Below are 16,894 nucleotides of genomic sequence, written 5' to 3'. Positions count from 1 at the left end.
CGCGGCGATGACGAACTTCCTGCAAGCGATGCGCACTCCGCGACGCTCTAGCGGTCCTGGCAGCGAACGGAAGCGTGGTCGCCCAATAAAAGCGTGCAGTATGGTTACAACAGCGCTACGCTTGCTGTACCGTACGCGTGCGTTTAGCGTGATAGCGTCTATGCAAAGAGGTTCCTCGTCGCCCACGACCAGCAACGCTCAACTCCGCAACGGCGAGCTGCTTTCGTTTCTACAAAGCGGCGCGCGCTTGAACACGGCCCCGCACAACGAGGCGGCAGCGATCGGCGGCCCAGCGCGTCCAGGTTGTCGCCTATTAAATGCGTGCAGTAGGCTTAAAGCAGTGCTGCGCCGCACGCGTACCCGAGCAGATATCTGAAGATACTTATTGTGCTTAGGTTGTCGGCGATAAGTCATGCTGGCGCGTTCGTCGGTGGCCGCCGCCTCACCTTCGTTCTTTCCCGATGCTTACCCGCAAAGGCGTCGCCGCAATCGCGCGGAAGTCGAAATCGGTGATAGACCGATCTACGCACTTCTCGAAAAGACTGAAAACCTTTGGCGGCACATTGTGGCGTCGGGAAGTTTAGCAGCGTAGTAAAATTTTATGGGACAAAACGTTATCGCAGTACGCAGGGTACGCACTAACCGGTAGGCGTAGGGTGAAGCACTACGGCTTATGCAGTCAGCGAATGCATTAGGCTCTATGAGACTCGGTCGGGGATTCGTCGCAACTACGTTTTAACCGTTAGTACGCTTAAAGCGGATACGTATTAACGAGGTTCGACTGTAGTACCAGGAAGCTTCTGCTGTACATGTACGGCGAAAACCCTCAAGGGGTTAAAGAACCCCAGGTGTTCAAAATTTCCAGAGCCCTCCACTACGGTGTCCCTCATAATCATATCGGGGTTTTGGGACGTTGAACCCCTGATATTATTATTATAATTAAGGCCGCACATCAAAATACAATGCACACAAGTACAAACAAGGCTAACTTTGTGGCTAACGTTACAAGTGCGAGTGCCCACTTGGCCTCCAGCTTATTTCCAACAGTGGGACACAACTTGCCCAGTTTGTTTTTGGCTGAAAAAACATTTAGCCCGTACCTATGGGCGGTATTTTTTATTCCATGTGATAAAGCATGCACGTTCGCTATTACTGCCAATCTTTGTTCTTATAGCTCTTGACACAGTGTATGACACAGCAATTCATAGGTAACATTGCGAAGCACTGCTAACGACTTGACACGGCTCCGCTCATGGGTCGGCTGCTGCACAGTGCATGCGAGTCCCTTTCATTCACTTTCGCACCGCGGCGCCACCGGCTCGGGGCACGCTTCCTGTGGTGTCTATAGAGTCCTGGAGCTGCGATGCAGTTACTGGTGTCAGAACCCAATGCATGGCTTGGTCGTTTTCGGATGAATTGCCGGCAGTGACATGAATGCTCTCCGAGGTGTCCTGAACCACTTTTCCAAGTAATCATCGAATGACCTGATCACTCACCACGTCCAGGCAACACTGGTCTGCCACAATCCAGTCCACTCGTGCTTAGCAGCCCAATCTCCAAGCAGCTGCACCTGAAATATGTTGTCAACATTTGATTTTTTTCCCCCACATAAGGATCACACCCTGAACTTGGCATGCAATGCCCATGATGTTTGCCAGGATCCCGCGAGGAAAAGCATGGCCTTCGAGATCAGTATTTGCAATTCGGAGATGGTGCCTATGATGTATTTAGACTATAGAGGATGCCGTTACTAAAAATAAGACCTTAGAGGTGTGCCAGTAGCCTATAACTGTCGCATTGGCGTGGGCTTGTCATCATTGGATGTGTTTCCATGCCATGCTTCCCAATGTCTGATCGTGTTGCCTTTGTGTTCCTTGCGTTTGTGAGTCATTATGGAAGTGTGCTGCTTATGTTTAGGTAGTTCTTTAACACCTTTAACGGTTGGTGCCAACAGAATTGCATGCAGTGGTTATGGCTCTGTGGATGACGCTGTTCTCATCTCAGTGAACAGAAGTGAGAGGTCAGTTGTAGGAAAAAAAAATTTTTAAAAATAAATTAAAGGGCAGTGTAAAATTCATGTGATGGCCTACATAATGGCTTGTGTGAATAGTAAATTTTAGGTTCGAAGCGAATAGTGATTTGGTCGAATAATTTCGAACCGAATTCGAATAGTATATATCACATATTGGAAAGAAAAATGAGCATATTTGTCATGACCCAACTAACCTGCACAGCATTTTTTTTTAATTGAAACAAAGCATGTGCGAATGCCATTTCTTTTTGTTCATAGGAAGTAGCAGGATTTGACTTTCGGTAGAATGCTGCGATAACCTGTAAAATATGTTACGTTTAAAAATTTACTATGCTTTGAGCATATAAGCCTTTAACTATACTTCTACTATACATATAAGCCTTTACTATACTTAGAGCACACAAGCTTTTAACTCAAAAAATGATGAATCGATTTGAGGCTATGTTCATTTAACTTTGAAGTGGGGCTTCACGGCAATGCGAATTTCCCCTGGGAAGGTGTATTCACAGTATAGCATCCTTGCACTGCAGTGAAACCACCTTTACATGGGGTTACATGCGGATTAATATACATCTATTCGTTCATTTCGAATAGTTCGAAATTTCCAATAATTTAAATTCGAATCAAAAGGAATTCGAATACCTTAATATTCGTTGGAATATTCGAAGTGTTCGAATATTCGCACAAGCTTATACATAACGTACCTCATAGAGTTTATCTTGAAAAAACATTGCACCAGGAGTGCCCAAAGAATTTTTGCATTGGAAATCTCTATGTTTAGACAGTTTATCTACAATGTCTATCATTTATTTGAAGAAATGTGTGCATTTGAGGTGATGATTGTACTTGTTCATGCATGCAGGCCCAAATCGACGAAACCCTTCAGCGGTTGCATGACGCAAATCCTCGAAGTGGCCAGCCGGATCCCCCCGAATTGCTTGCCTTGGAGGGTAAGCCTCATAAGAACTGAGTAGCATTGAAATTATTTAACAAAAACGGCTAAACTATGCTCTGTCAGAGCGCTTTCACATAGTATTCACTGCAGGAGGTGAGCAAAATGAATTGACGGACTGACGTAGATTATGGTCAGAAAACTGACATGGTCCTAGAAAGGGGCCCATTCAGTCTCTCTAGGGAAGGTTTAAATCCTCTGCACAATTACAGTAAAGGGCAAATGCCACCATGCTGTGGCATGTTCACAAAATTTATTCCTCTACTACTGCACTACAAGTGCATGCTTTCCTGCTGTGGTCTTAATTGCTAGATGCATATCTACAAAACATGCTTCACGAAAAAATTTCAGATCCTTTCCTTGAGGAAAAAAATGACAAAATAATTGTGCTTGCATTGTCAGGTCTGATCGTTCAAGTTTTGCAATATCGTCCATGATTCTTTTCTATACACAGAGGTGAACAGTTGTCAGAACAGTTCACAGAAGATTTCCCTGCGTTATCATAATACAAAACCTACTGACTTATAACTAGTTCTGTTGAAACAGTGATTCCATTTTGATCTGTTTTTGATCTGTTTTTGTTGCCAGAATTTCATTATACAGTGCAATCCACTTGTAGCAATACCACATATAACGATACCACATATATTGGTAATTATCACAAGTTGACTGAACAGTATCAACTTATGCATTGAAGCCATGACAAGAAAAATCATCTACAGCAAAATTCTCATTAAGGGGAGATGCAGGTCGAAAAATGCGAGTTTTTTCAAAAATTATCGATTTTTTGTTTTCACCTGTTTTGTTAAGATTAGTATCTCTACTGTTCCGAAAATAAAAATCAAAGTTGAGACTCAATTGGAAATGCGTTAAAATTGCGTCTAAAGAGCGCAAGGTGGCTGTTAACCTTGACCGAAAGTGTGACGTCTTCTAGCGCCTCGCGGCCGATAATGCGCGGCCGCTCGCCATTGGGGATCGCATGAGGAGATCTTCAAATAACCACGGTTTCCCGCGCTGCAGAAGCGCAAGAAATAATAAAGAAAGCATGCTTTTGCCGCACTTTTCGAGCGCTGCGACGAGCTTTTAAATCACGTGGTACGGATCGGGGACCGCCATTGGCCGCTGCACGCCTTGAGTGTTGTGAAGCCTCCTTGCAGGGTCCGTGTTTCATTGAGCCGCGCAGCTGAACGTTTCTCTCGCGTATTTATTTTCATCATGGACGAAGAGAACCGTAGCAAGCGCAGTCACCGGCCAGTGAAGTATTGCTTGGTGAACAAATTTCGAGGACGCTGGCGCAAATCGAAGCCAAACACTCGCCGAATGGCAAGTGCATCTGCTGCCGCGAAGCCTAGCGACGGCGACGGCCACTGCGGCGTTCGAGTATGTCAGTGCCTCTCAAAGAGAAGATCGGACTCTTCGACGACGAAGAAAGATCACGGTAGAAAGAGTCTTCCTTGATCGCTGACATAACAGCATTGAACATCCTCGTGATCGGTGCAGCGTGTCCAACGTGTCACCATTCGGGAATACGCGTCCGGGAACCAGCTTACAAACGCAAAGGCGTCGTTTCTGGAACTGCAATGCGAGAACAGCGAGTTCCCTGAAAGTATTCTTTCGATGACGTATACGTTGCGGCGAGTTGCTTCGAGCGAGGAGGCTAGCGTAGGGGCGGCGATTGACGGACCGATCGCAAGCAGAACCTACGGCAGTGGGAGCTCGCGCAATAGCTACTCTGCTCGAAAGAGCTGTGAAGGAGAAACTTATGGCGCTGGCTCATTTTAGTGGCGGTGGCTACTAGACGAACAATTTGCCTCTTTTGTGTGCAATTTTGATTGGGTTTCGTTACCTCTTTCATAAATAAACATCCAATTTTAACTTTAGACGTCGTTTTTCTCAAAACACACTTTTTGGCAACTTTTTCAACGTGTCCCTCTTGCTTTTGGTACTTCTGGTGCTCAGATTTGCATGAAATTTTGCCCAAATTTTCTCTAATGTGTGAGGAGTGCAGTTATCTCCTTGAAATCTCAATATTATGGTATGCATATTAGAAAATTTGCAAGTAAACATTTACTGGTGTCTGGGTAATATTGCCACGTGCGTTTCTTTATCACTTTTGCTGTATTCGGTTTCATTGTTCGAGAACCTTTGCGATCATTGTAGATCGTTTTGTTAAGATTGCGCGCAAGACGCGCACACTCGAGCTTATTATAGAATTTGCACGAGCCAGCGATAACGCTGGAATATTCGACGGCACATGTTTAAATGCCGACGCGCTTCACCGCTTGTCAGTTGATCGACGGTCGACGCTCTGTTCGCCGCTATCAGTGCATACAGTGTGTATTGCTGTAAATTACCTTTTCCGTTTCTCGGCCACAAGTTCGGCCAAATAAAGACTTCCATCTCGGACACGTCGCCTGCGGTCTTCGTCCACGTCATGACCCCGTGACAATATGGACTTCCCATGTTTGAATTTTTCACGTCTAGTAAATATTTCATATGCACTTTCTCGATAGTTTTCGGCACTCTACAGTTTAATTGGAGCAATATGAGCCATCAATTGTCAAAATATATAGAAGTTTAAGGATCAAAATAGAGGGGCTACAAGGCCTCTGTTTTACACATTCGTCATAGTGCAGAACAAAAAGTATGCAACTTACAAGAAAACGAATGATATATTTGAAATCGGCATAAAAAATATCTACAAATACCGTAAGTTTCATTGCTCTTGGATGAATATTTAAAAAAAAAAGTGTCTTCGACCCGCATCTCCCCTTAAAGGGGCCCTGCAACACCTTTCTTAGTTATATTGGAATAGTCTCATTATTGACGTTTGACTCTTCACGAGTCACATGCCGCAAAAATTTTTCGAATCCGTCAAGTCTAAGTCGTGTTACCAAATTATAGAGATCACGTTCCGCAGCTTTCTCCCTCAACTCAACGCAGCGAGCGCGCGGAGAGCTAGGCAGCGAGACGAGGGAGGGAGCGCAGACGAGCGAGGCTCCGCCCAAGAGCGCCGGCGGAAATTTTTTCTTCATTTTTTTCTCTCTGACGTTTGGGCGCAACCACGTGGTCTGTGCCGCCACTTCCGGTCGGCTTGCGTCGTTCTCGTCGAGCGGAGCCGTATCGTGCGTGCTTGAAAACTGCGCGTCGGTTTGGTAATGTTGGGTGTGCACCTCGAACGCCGTAGTGTTTTCATCGCTTTGCCAACCATGGAAGCAAACCTGCGCGCTCGTTTGGAATGAATGACAGCTGAGATCGGTTTCGGCCCATACTCCGATACACCGCCTCGTAAGACGGCACTGGCAGATGACCCCGAATCGCCGCCATTACCGGACGCCAGCATTGTTATCGGAGACATGCTGCACGGCTGCCTCGGTCGGTCGTGAGAACATGCCGACGATGCAGTTCCCAGCTGACGAGGCAACACTCGAACGGCTGCCACTCTCAACAGGCAACCGGCGATGGTCAAAAGCACAGAAATATTCACTTTTCGGCACTGCGCATGGCGAAGAAAACGGAACCACGCAACTACGAGCAGACGAGCTGTCGGTGAGACCGGAAGTGCTAATATTAATGTTTGTTCGGTGTTTTTAACGCGATAACGGAATATAAACATCCATATTATCTACTTATTGAACTCAAAATTAACAACGAAAGTAATAATGAGGGTGTTATCGTGATTATAACATCAGCCAATGGTGGAACTGCCGACAATCGCGTCATATTTTGCGGACTAATACATCATTTGTCGAGAGAAGAGGGAGCGATTTTCAGCTGACTTTGAGAATTTATTGTAAATTCCAGGTCGTGCGCACCACTATAATATTTGGCTCGCGTGTTCTCGGGAGCCTCGACTACCGATTGGCAGCACTTTTTGAGCATGCTCGAAAAGTGTTGCAGGGCCCCTTTAATACAAGCACCGGATCTGTGAAATCATTAAAATTACATGTTTTTTAAAATCACGTCCGACCTGCCTACATTTTTATGAAAAAAAAATTTTTCAGTACTGTGAATTACAGGATACCAAATATTTCAGAATAGCATACATAATTTCATTTCAAATTCACTAAAATGCTTCGTTACTATGAAGTTATGTAGAAGTTTTAGTACCAAGTCCCTGAAGCTTACACCTGTATCATCATCCACAGTAACAGCCATGCACTGGAGAACCTGTTTTAACAGGTACAGCCCCAGAAGCACCCACGTCAACAAGAGCGTCTGTGCTGTCCTGCTGAATACATGCTACGTCATAGGCGTGGTGTCACCAGGTTGATAGCTATTGGTAGGAGCTGCAAACTAATCAGCGCTGTGATTGTGTTGTACTTACGCTTTGCTGACAATGAGTTCCTGTGGACATCACGTTAAAAAGAAGCGACACCACTTTTCGCTCAAAGATAAAGTGGACAGTCTGACAGTGAATGTGCACTCAACAAAAGAAGCATTATATCACACTGGCAACAGTAATCAAGGATCGGGACACGATCATAAAATTAGTCGCACTTGGCTCCCTCGAGAAAATGCTTGTGACTGGGAGACTGTTAGGACATCGATCCTCACAACATGATGCACCCCTGTCAGGGTGTAGTATTATTCGAGAGAGGGCGTCTATGGTTGCCATGGTTCAGAGATAAATTGCTGACTTTCTGAGTTAGTGATTCCTTGTCATTGAAATGATGTTTTGCTTGAAGAGCCATTGTGGTGCCTGTTTGCAGAGCGCTGTGCAGGAATGGGTCCCTTGATAGAGCAGGAGCTAGAACGCATTGACCGGCGGCACGCATCTCTGGTGGCTGCGAGTCGGCAGCTGACTGACGCCTTCACACTCTACCACAGCCTGATGCGTGCCCCTCCACCACCACGGCAGGCTGCTCCAGCTATGGTAAGCTAGATCATGCTGCCAAGGATTAGTGCAATGTAAGGTTCACGAAATGGAGAATTGTTGTCCCCTTGTTTTGAGGGCAGAGCTACTAAGGAAATTCAATGGATTTCATGAAAAATGAAAGCTCCCTAGTTGATGACGAATTTTTCCCAGTCTGGGATTTGAACTTGGAACTAACACCTTTCTGTGGGTGTGGCTCTGCCATCTGTCCTACCCATGAGGCAATCGGGTAGCGGCGTGAATGCTAATTAATCTTTATTCCAAATAAATGGAGTATCGATTGTCTTTGTGGCTTTGTGCTGTAATGGTTGTATGATAATTCTTTCTTTCAAGGGCAAACCTGAAGGAATTGCCTTCATGAAATGGAGGTAAGAAAGGTGTGAGGCAGTAACGCAGACAGCATTTTTTGTCATAGAATATACATCCCCCACTGGACGTTGCCTTTAACCTTGTGCCACTATGGCTTTCTTTGTGACCTATTTCCTTTATCTTTACTTTCATTTGACCGATAACAGTGTATCAGGTAGCATAGTGTGATAGTGTACGGTGACTAAAAAGCACAAACTGCAGATGACTAGTGAGTGAACTGGTGGGAGACTGCTGCACTGTGAAGCAGTGTTGGTGCGAAACGTGGCAGGGTAAGACTGGCATACTGAGCAGGAAGACGATGATACGAACGTGAGGCCTTTTTGTCTCTTTAGTAGTGTTTCCCTGCTATTGGCCACCTCGTGTTCATGTGCTGAATGATCTAACTGGCCAGTCATCATGAGAACAATTAGGTCGTGTTCTGGGGTTGTGTGTTCCCATATAGTGACTCAGGCTGCAGGAGGAGAAGCAACTCCTGTCATGGTTTGTTGTTCTTGTGTCCCTGTTTGCCACTTGCTACCCACTATGAAGAAGCAGCGCAGTTTTCATGAGAAATTATCGCCAGTGCACTTGTGTCGATGTCAGTGCTGCCATGATGGAATTTTTTCCTACAAGCTTGTAGACATTTTTCAAGCTCGAAAAATTACTAAGTACAAGCTTGATAATCAAGCCTTGGTACATTTAATTTTTTGAGCTTGAAAAGTGTCTGTCAACTCAGTTAACACTGGAAAAGAAAGGCACAGAAAATTAGGGATGAGAAGGAGTGGACGACTGAGCGCGATTCTAATAAGTGAGTTTAATGGCAGAAAAAACAGAAAGCTATGCAACCACCATATCAAAGCATCAAAAAGTGACCTGAATATTGAATATTCATGGCCAGATAGGCAATCTCAGAATCGTCCAATGACACTGATGGCCTCGCAACACACGTGTCCCCTGACTTGTGAGTTAAGAATGGTTCGGTCATGATGGCTGAATAAAACCTTGGTGTCCTACAGCAGTGGTTTGCACGTGCAGTCTCTGCAATGTAATGACAGATTAGGTGAGGGCTGCCCTTTTAATGAAGCTCTATGATCGATCACACGGCGCACCTGCCAGTCTGGCCAGTGTACGATTTCCTGCATGATGAAGGGTGCTGGTTTGACTTTTACCTTCGAAGTACCGAAGGAAGAACACATCCAGTTCTTGGACCTGAGCATTCGTGTTAGGCACACCCACTCCTGTTGGACTTATTCACCAAGATCAGTCAAGCCACTCTGAGTTAGTCAAGAACAGAATTGCTTTGTCATGTTTACATTTAGCTCTGCGCAGATCGTGCCCTCACACGATGCATGAGTCCACCGCGGTGGTATAGCGGTTACGGTGCTCGGCTGCTGACCCGAAGGTCGCAGGTTCGATCCCGGCCGCGGTGGCCGCATTTCGATGGAGGCGAAATGGTAGAGGCCCGTGTACTTAGATTTGGGTGCACGTTAAAGAACACCAGATGGTCGAAATTTCCGGAGCCCTCCACTACGGCGTCTCTCATAATCATATCGTGGTTTTGGGACGTAAAACCCCAGATACTAATATTTTATTACACGATCCATGAAGCCTTCTCTAACCAGATCAGCCGACTTACACTGTCAAGCTACCCTGAAGAAACTTTAGGCCACCTAAGTGAGAGGTTTTTGAAGGAGTTGACAGTAGGACGTATAGGCACTTCACTTCTTCACAAACTAGCGTCTGCCATGGTGGTGTAGCGGTTATGGTGCTTGCCTGCTGACCCGGAGGTCGTGGGTTCGATCCCGGCCGCGGCGGTCACATTTCGATGGAGGCAAAATGCTAGAGGCCCGTGTACTGTGTGATTTCAGTGCATGTTAAAGAACACCAAATGGTCAAAATTTCCGAAGCCCTCCATTACAGCGTGCCTCATATTCATATCGTTGTTTTGGCACGTAAAACTCCAGATATGATTATTATTACTAATGATCCAGCCTGTTGTCAGCATTCCATACATTACTGTACTTTCCATCTCTTGAAGAAAATAAGTGGCCCGTTTGGTATTAAAGTGGCCTGCTCAGCAACAGTTATGTGGCGTCTGTGCAGCTGTAGATGGGAAGAGTGAAGGTCTGACCATATTTAATGACTGTGCGATTAATCACCATGGCAAGTTTGTTTGTCTATGAGGTGCTGTGTTACCAATTATGACACTGCCGCAGAGAGAGCAAGTGAACTTTGGCTGTTTTTGACATAAAATTGTAAATTTCCTGCCTTGTGTAGTACATGTTTCACAGGAGCATTAACTACAGATTGGCAGCATTTTATGACTACGTTCAAACAGTGTTGCAATGCCCTTTTAACCCTTTGCGGTCCGTTGTCGGGCCCCCCCAACAACGCAACACGGCTGCAGTGGTCCATGGTCAGGCACTGCTGGGCAATTTCTTTCGTGGTTGATTCATGCACGCGTTTTCTCACTACATTGTGCGCCATCTGTAAAAGAGTAAGAAAACTTCTTTTTAGTACTTGAGGTATCAGTCTTTTAGTTTCAGACCAGAACGGGATGGAAGGTTTCGGACAGCAAAGGGTTAATGAAGTGCTCAAGAGCGCACTTGATAGCTGAAATACTTTTGCCATAATTTTCAGTCTGTCGCTCCACACTCAGACCAAATGTCATCCTGTCGTAATTTGTCAAGTCCCGATCAACAGCTCTGTGTGAACCCTCTGTTGTCACAGCCTTATGGCCCTGTCGGTGAGGGAGCTGCCTGCGGAGTACAGGATCCACGAGGCAACATGGCAGCTGGCCTGCCTCCACAGATGCCCATGTCTCCACCTTTCTCGGGGTGAGTTTCTTGTATAATGCCTACGGAGGGTAAATGTCACTTTAACACACCACGAGGTGGCAACCCTAGCCCACCAAGCCTTGGCGTCGCTCATAGCATGCATCCATATTAAAAAGAGCTCTGCGACGCTTGCCTGTGTCGCCTGGGTGTAACACCGCGTTCCCCGCTTACGCTCGCCCCAAGAAAAATCGCGGCCGGGCTAGAGGGTAGACACGACGCGCGTTGTGTTTCCTTCTAGTCCTGCCGTGGTGTTCAATAACATGCTGCGGGATGCCTTATGCCCAAGTTCTGCATCCAGTCAGGGACGCTTTTCTGGCTGTCACACTGCTTTCGTTGATTACGCTCTCACCGCTAACTACTACAGCTACCACAAAGGTTTGTTTAATCATTGATCATGGACGTTAGTCGTCGAGATGGAGATGTGCCACCAAGCGTCAGTGTGGGTGCATCCACATCATGCAAACAAATTTCTGTAAAAGTGGCATTTTTTTACAATTGACAGTATTTGCAGACTTACAGATACCATAACATCTTATGGGTGCCATCGAATTCCATGCCTAGACAATGACTCTGGGCCCATCCCTGGCCTGCACTTGTATGAAAGCTAGCTTATATCTGATCCTAGCTTGGCACACGAGCAAGGCATAGGCTTTTGGGTATGACCAAACCCGTGTGTACTAGTTTCTGTTTGCGGTTCATGATTGACTGGACATGCTTATTGGGTGTTGGTGCTTACTTGTATGAGCCCTTAGCATAGTTGCCTTAAATTAAGCTTTATTTCTCTTTTATTAACGTTGACTCTAGCTAACAAAAAAAAAAGGTCGCCTGTTGCAAATTTTTAATAAGACACAAGTGAAAGTTTGCTGTTCTGTTCTGATACAGGCTTACGTATTTCACCATGCGGCTGATGAGCCCACTGATTGGCCACGCTTTGAGATCCCAGTCTTTGTGTCTCAGTTCAGAATTGAAGGTGCATGCTACGAAGTGCTGAGCATCCTTGTCTGTTTTGCAGGGCTGGCATTCCAGCAACCAGCATGGCCGGCCAGGGAGCGGCGGCGACACCAGTGGGCTTTCCACTGCTCTGACCCCCCCGAGTTCCTTGTTCAGAGCAGCTGATTGATTGCGTTCAGAGAAAATAAATTACTCCTCACCAGGGCACTTTTTTCCCAGGTGATGATTAAGTGCGCATGCCAGTTCGGCTCGTAGCCTTGAGGGTTTTTAAAGAAAAGTGTTTCAGACCACTTGCAAATAATAAAATCATGTAAAATTGTCACCTGTGTGTCAGCTTTTGTGGGGCACCTTGTGACCACGAGAACCAGCTGGTCGGTGGCATGTTAGACTCTAAGTGCTTTTTCGCGAGGCTTTTATATGAACATGACAATACAAAGCCAACAGATACTGATGCCATGGAAAGCATAGGGGCGTTCTTTGTGGTTCTTAATTTAGGTGTTGAAAGAAGAGGAAAGAAAACAACCATTGGGGAGACCGAACCCACAACCTCGGCTGTTTGTTTTGAAACTGTGTTATGCTGTATTATTCATAGTTCTGTCTCCCCTATGTAATGCCTTCGGGCCTTTAGGGTACTTGAAATAAATAAATAAATAATTAAATATGCTTGCTTTGCCTTACCAGGCGTGCTAGGGCAGCGGTGGTTTCCCCGTTCACATTCTTGGGCATTTCTCTGTGGCCATGGCTAACACTCTCTGGGAGTAATCATATGCATTAATTGTAGCCAAGGTAGTGAATGTGGGACATTCCTTTTTACCGTGTCACGCAGTACGTCAGTAACTGTATTCTTGCAGCTTAATTTGTGCATCAGTAATACTAAGGCTGATCCAAAAAACAAACGTAACCAAGATTAGCATACGTAGCTAATTTATTAAAACACCTGCCTATACGAAGTACAATCCCCCCTTGAAAAGCCCACATGAAATCAACACACACATGTACACACGTGAATTAATGGTCTTAAGTAAAAGAAGTCGCAAGTGAAGTGTTGTAAACAAACCAGCATAGCGTCTCAACACTTAGGTCGGGCTATAGTTTGTACGAATTTATAGTAGTAGGTACAGTGGAATCTCGTGGATACGTTTTTCACGGGAACCGGAAAATAAAACTTATGCAGAAGTCGTATGAGCGAAAGAGGTTAAAAAAAAAGGAGGAAAACATGCATACTCTGGCAGCATCTCTCATTTATTGAGCAACATTGAAGTAGCTGCATGGTCAATTTGCCCTGCACTTTCTTCTTTTCATCATTGGACGCCGCGGCAGCGATCTTTTAGCCGCAATACCGACGCTCCGGCTCTGCTACGTGCAGATCGCGGCTTGAGCTAGTATACCGAAGAATAAAGGTAGGATTTCGTTATATCTGTCAAGAGCCACTTTCGTGGTCATATGAGCCAATTTTGGCCAATGATGGGATCGTATTAAACGCATGAAAATGTATTATTTCCAAGGGACGTCGGCCAGCAGGGGCGTACCCACGGTGTAAGAAAAATAATTTAGGTGTGGACACTCCGCCCGACGGCGCGTCCACATAATGTTCGCCTCTTTCCTCCTCTCGGCCCCCATGTCGCAGCGCCTCCCACGCAACCACGGCCGGCGCATGTACTATAGAAGACGAGCTGCGTGCGTAGCGTCCGTAACGGCGTTGCGCACGTGAGAAGTCAGCGAGCAGAAAGACTGCTCACGCGCTCTAAGCAAGACGCCGCGCTTTTACGTACGCAACGCTGTTAGGGACGCTCGTCGGGTGCGCCGTTTACACCGTGGCCGTATGAAAACTCGCCGTGAAAAAATGCAATGAGGTGAAAAAAAAAATGAAGAAAAACGCGCGTTCGCCTCGTCGCAATAGGTTTCTTAAGCCCCCATGTCGCAGCGCCCCCCACGAAACTGCGGCCGGCGCATGTATTAAAGGCGAACATTATCTGGACGCGCTCTCCTTCGCGGCGGGCGGAGAGTGTCCACACCTAAATTATTTTTCTTACACCGTGGGCGTACCCAAGTGGGGGGGGGGGGGGGGAGTGGGGTATTCAAAGCCCCTCACCTGCATTGGCTGTTTTTCCAAACCGGCTTATACACTTGGCGTGGCTCTGTGGTAGAATACCTGCACTTTCTTCTTTTCATCATTGGACGCCGCGGCAGCGATCTTTTAGCCGCAAAACCGACGCTCCGGCAGAATGCTTGGGTTCGATTCCTTCTATACTCCGCGACAACTTTTCTTGGCACCACTGTGGAAGCTACAGAGCCAAAGTGCCTGCATGCGCGCGCGCCAAGAAATAGCACCTATATTCAATTTCTAATTCAAAAAGTTACCTAGCTCGAATAAATAAAGACTTCTTCATTATAAAAAGAGAACGAGTATTGGAAGCCATTCGTGAAAAAATGTTATTGTAAACTTCAAGTTTGTTTCTGTCTTTATTTTTTGGATAGCACCACGTTTTCCTCACGCATTCACCACATTTTCCTCACGCCTGCTCTCTCCGAGTACAGTGGCTGTACTCCGAGTCTCAGTAAACATGGCGTCCGCGATGTATCCTGAACCATTGGCCTGAACCGTGTGCGACCGCCAACTCGCCGTTTCGTTCTCCGAAGAAGCTGTACTCTAAATGTGACAGAAAGTGGCTATCAAACCAGACCACGCAAGTTATCTGCAATGTCATCGCTGCAGTGAGGCGCCGTCAGCGTGACTTGTCTGCAAATGCAGTGTGCCGGACTCTCGCCGAGCTCACTGGAGTGAGTGAGCGAACAGTTAAGCGTATCAAGGCTGAAGCTCTGCGGGCCCCACTTGCCTCCCCGAAGCGCAAGAAATTGAATTTCTCGGGCCAAACTGAGAAGCGCATCACCGGCAAGACACGGCTGCTGCGCTATCACACGTTTGCGTTGGCAGCATTGCGGCGCAAAGTGCACAGCTACTTCATGCGCAATGAAATACCTACGGCCGAGAAACTACGCTCTGTGAAGGTGTGTGACCAGCGAAGCTTGATAAAATAATCTGCGTCAGTCTCTTTTTAATTAAGCGTGAGCTCTCTTTAAATCTAAACCCAATTCAGCGGCATCATGGTACTTGCATTCCGTATTTATTCGAATACAATGCGAGCTTTTTCTCCAAATTTTTGCTACTAAAGTCTCCCCTCGCGTTACAATCGTGATCGTGTTACAATCTAGCAAACGCCGTATTCAGGTTGCGGTGTGCGCTTGGTGGCGTTCATCAAATTCCCATGTGTCTTATTTTGTTGTCTTCGGGCTTCACCCGCAAAGACTGTTTGGAATGCTCCGCGCAGATCGCGATGCGATGTTCCAGAAGCGCCACGGTTGTTTTAGATCTTTCTGTTAAGAATGCGCGCGGTACGCGAATAGTCAGAGATTACGTGGCCACCAGCGATAACACTGGAACATTCGAGAGAACATGTATAAAAGCCGACACGCTTTACGACTTGTCAGAATTATTGACGGACGACGCTCTGACTGACTCGTTTCCCGCCTACAAGTTTGGCCAAATAAAGAGTTTCATCTTCGACACACCCACTGCTGCCTTCGTCAACGTAACAACCCTGTGACAATATACAGTACAGTAGGTAGATGCATCTACGCACACTGATGTTCCCATTCTACATGTAGACGTGGTGCTAAACGCTCTAGCGATGCGAGCAAGCGAAACCGAAACTGGAACTGAAATCGGCTGTAAGATGCCGAACTACTTGCGTAGTAACACAAATGTGCGGATGCCCCGCCTCCGTAGCCTTCGCTCCAATGCCAAGATAAGTTGTCGCCGAGTATAGGATCCTAATTTTTGTTCTTTCCATTCGTCGGGTCAGCACAGCCGATGTCGGTTTCTCTTACCGCACTGGCATTTAAATTACCAATGTCTGTTCTCGCTGCTCCTGGATAGATATAAACTGTCAATCACCTGTGGCGCATACCCGTACACCACAGCTCGTGGTAAGCGGGTATGTGCCACACGTGTCTGGAGGAAAGTGTTTCACTTTCACTTTTAAATGCGAAGCATTTCTTAGCGAACTTCTGCGACTTTGAGCGTATCTATCTATCCTATCTATCTATCTATCTGTCTGTCTGTCTGTCTGTCTGTCTGTCTGTCCGTCTGTCCGTCCGTCCGTCCGTCCGTCCGTCCATCCATCTATCTATCTATCTATCTATCTATCTATCTATCTATCTATCTATCTATCTATCTATCTATCTATCTATCTATCTATCTATCTATCTATCTATCTATCTATCTATCTAGCCGCCTACGACTTTGTGCTCTCCTGGTCGCTTGGTTCATCGAATGTGCACCAAAATTGGTATGGTGTAACATGACTGTATGACGAACATAAATGACAAGTCATAACATGAAAATCATGACACGCATGTCATATACAGCATGATTTACATGCTACGCTCATGGTGCGCTGGCGGCCGTTTCGCTAGTTTGATATACACCAAAATTGGTATCTTGCGACGTGACTGTCTGACGAACATAAATAACACGAGTTAACATGAAAATCATGACACGCATGTCATGTACAGCATCACTTACGTGCCACGCTCATGGGGCGCTGGCGGCCATTTCGCTAGATATATATATACCAAAATTGGTATCTTGTGGCGTGACTGTGTAATGAACATAAATAACATGAGTTAACATGAAAATCATGACACGCATGTCATGTACAGCATGACATACGTGCCACGCTCATGGGGCGCTTGCGGCAGTTTCGCTAGCTTGATCTACCCTGAAATTGGTATTGCGCGACGTGACTGTGCAACGAACATAAAAACACGAGTTAACATGAAAATCATGACACGCATGTCATGTACAGCATGACTTACGTGCCACGCTCATGGGGCGC

The 16,894-nt window shown here is 46.2% G+C and overlaps 1 protein-coding gene across 1 annotated transcript in view; it reads left to right on the top strand.

Annotated features, from left to right (window-relative positions):
• Positions 1-12,318, top strand: part of LOC119384032 (signal transducing adapter molecule 1-like) — a 41,752-nt gene extending 29,434 nt beyond the window's left edge. The window contains 4 exon segments of the mRNA XM_037652323.2: positions 2,895-2,982; positions 7,697-7,860; positions 10,939-11,045; positions 12,058-12,318. Coding sequence (XP_037508251.1) covers positions 2,895-2,982; positions 7,697-7,860; positions 10,939-11,045; positions 12,058-12,130 — 432 coding nt within the window. The 3' untranslated portion in view covers positions 12,131-12,318.
• Positions 12,319-16,894: the final 4,576 nt, after the last annotated feature.

The sequence above is a fragment of the Rhipicephalus sanguineus genome, chromosome 2 (assembly GCF_013339695.2).
Source record: "Rhipicephalus sanguineus isolate Rsan-2018 chromosome 2, BIME_Rsan_1.4, whole genome shotgun sequence".
NCBI classification, from domain to species: domain Eukaryota; kingdom Metazoa; phylum Arthropoda; class Arachnida; order Ixodida; family Ixodidae; genus Rhipicephalus; species Rhipicephalus sanguineus.
The sequence above is the reverse complement of the archived record's forward strand: the minus strand, read 5'-3'. Positions and strand labels throughout refer to the sequence as shown.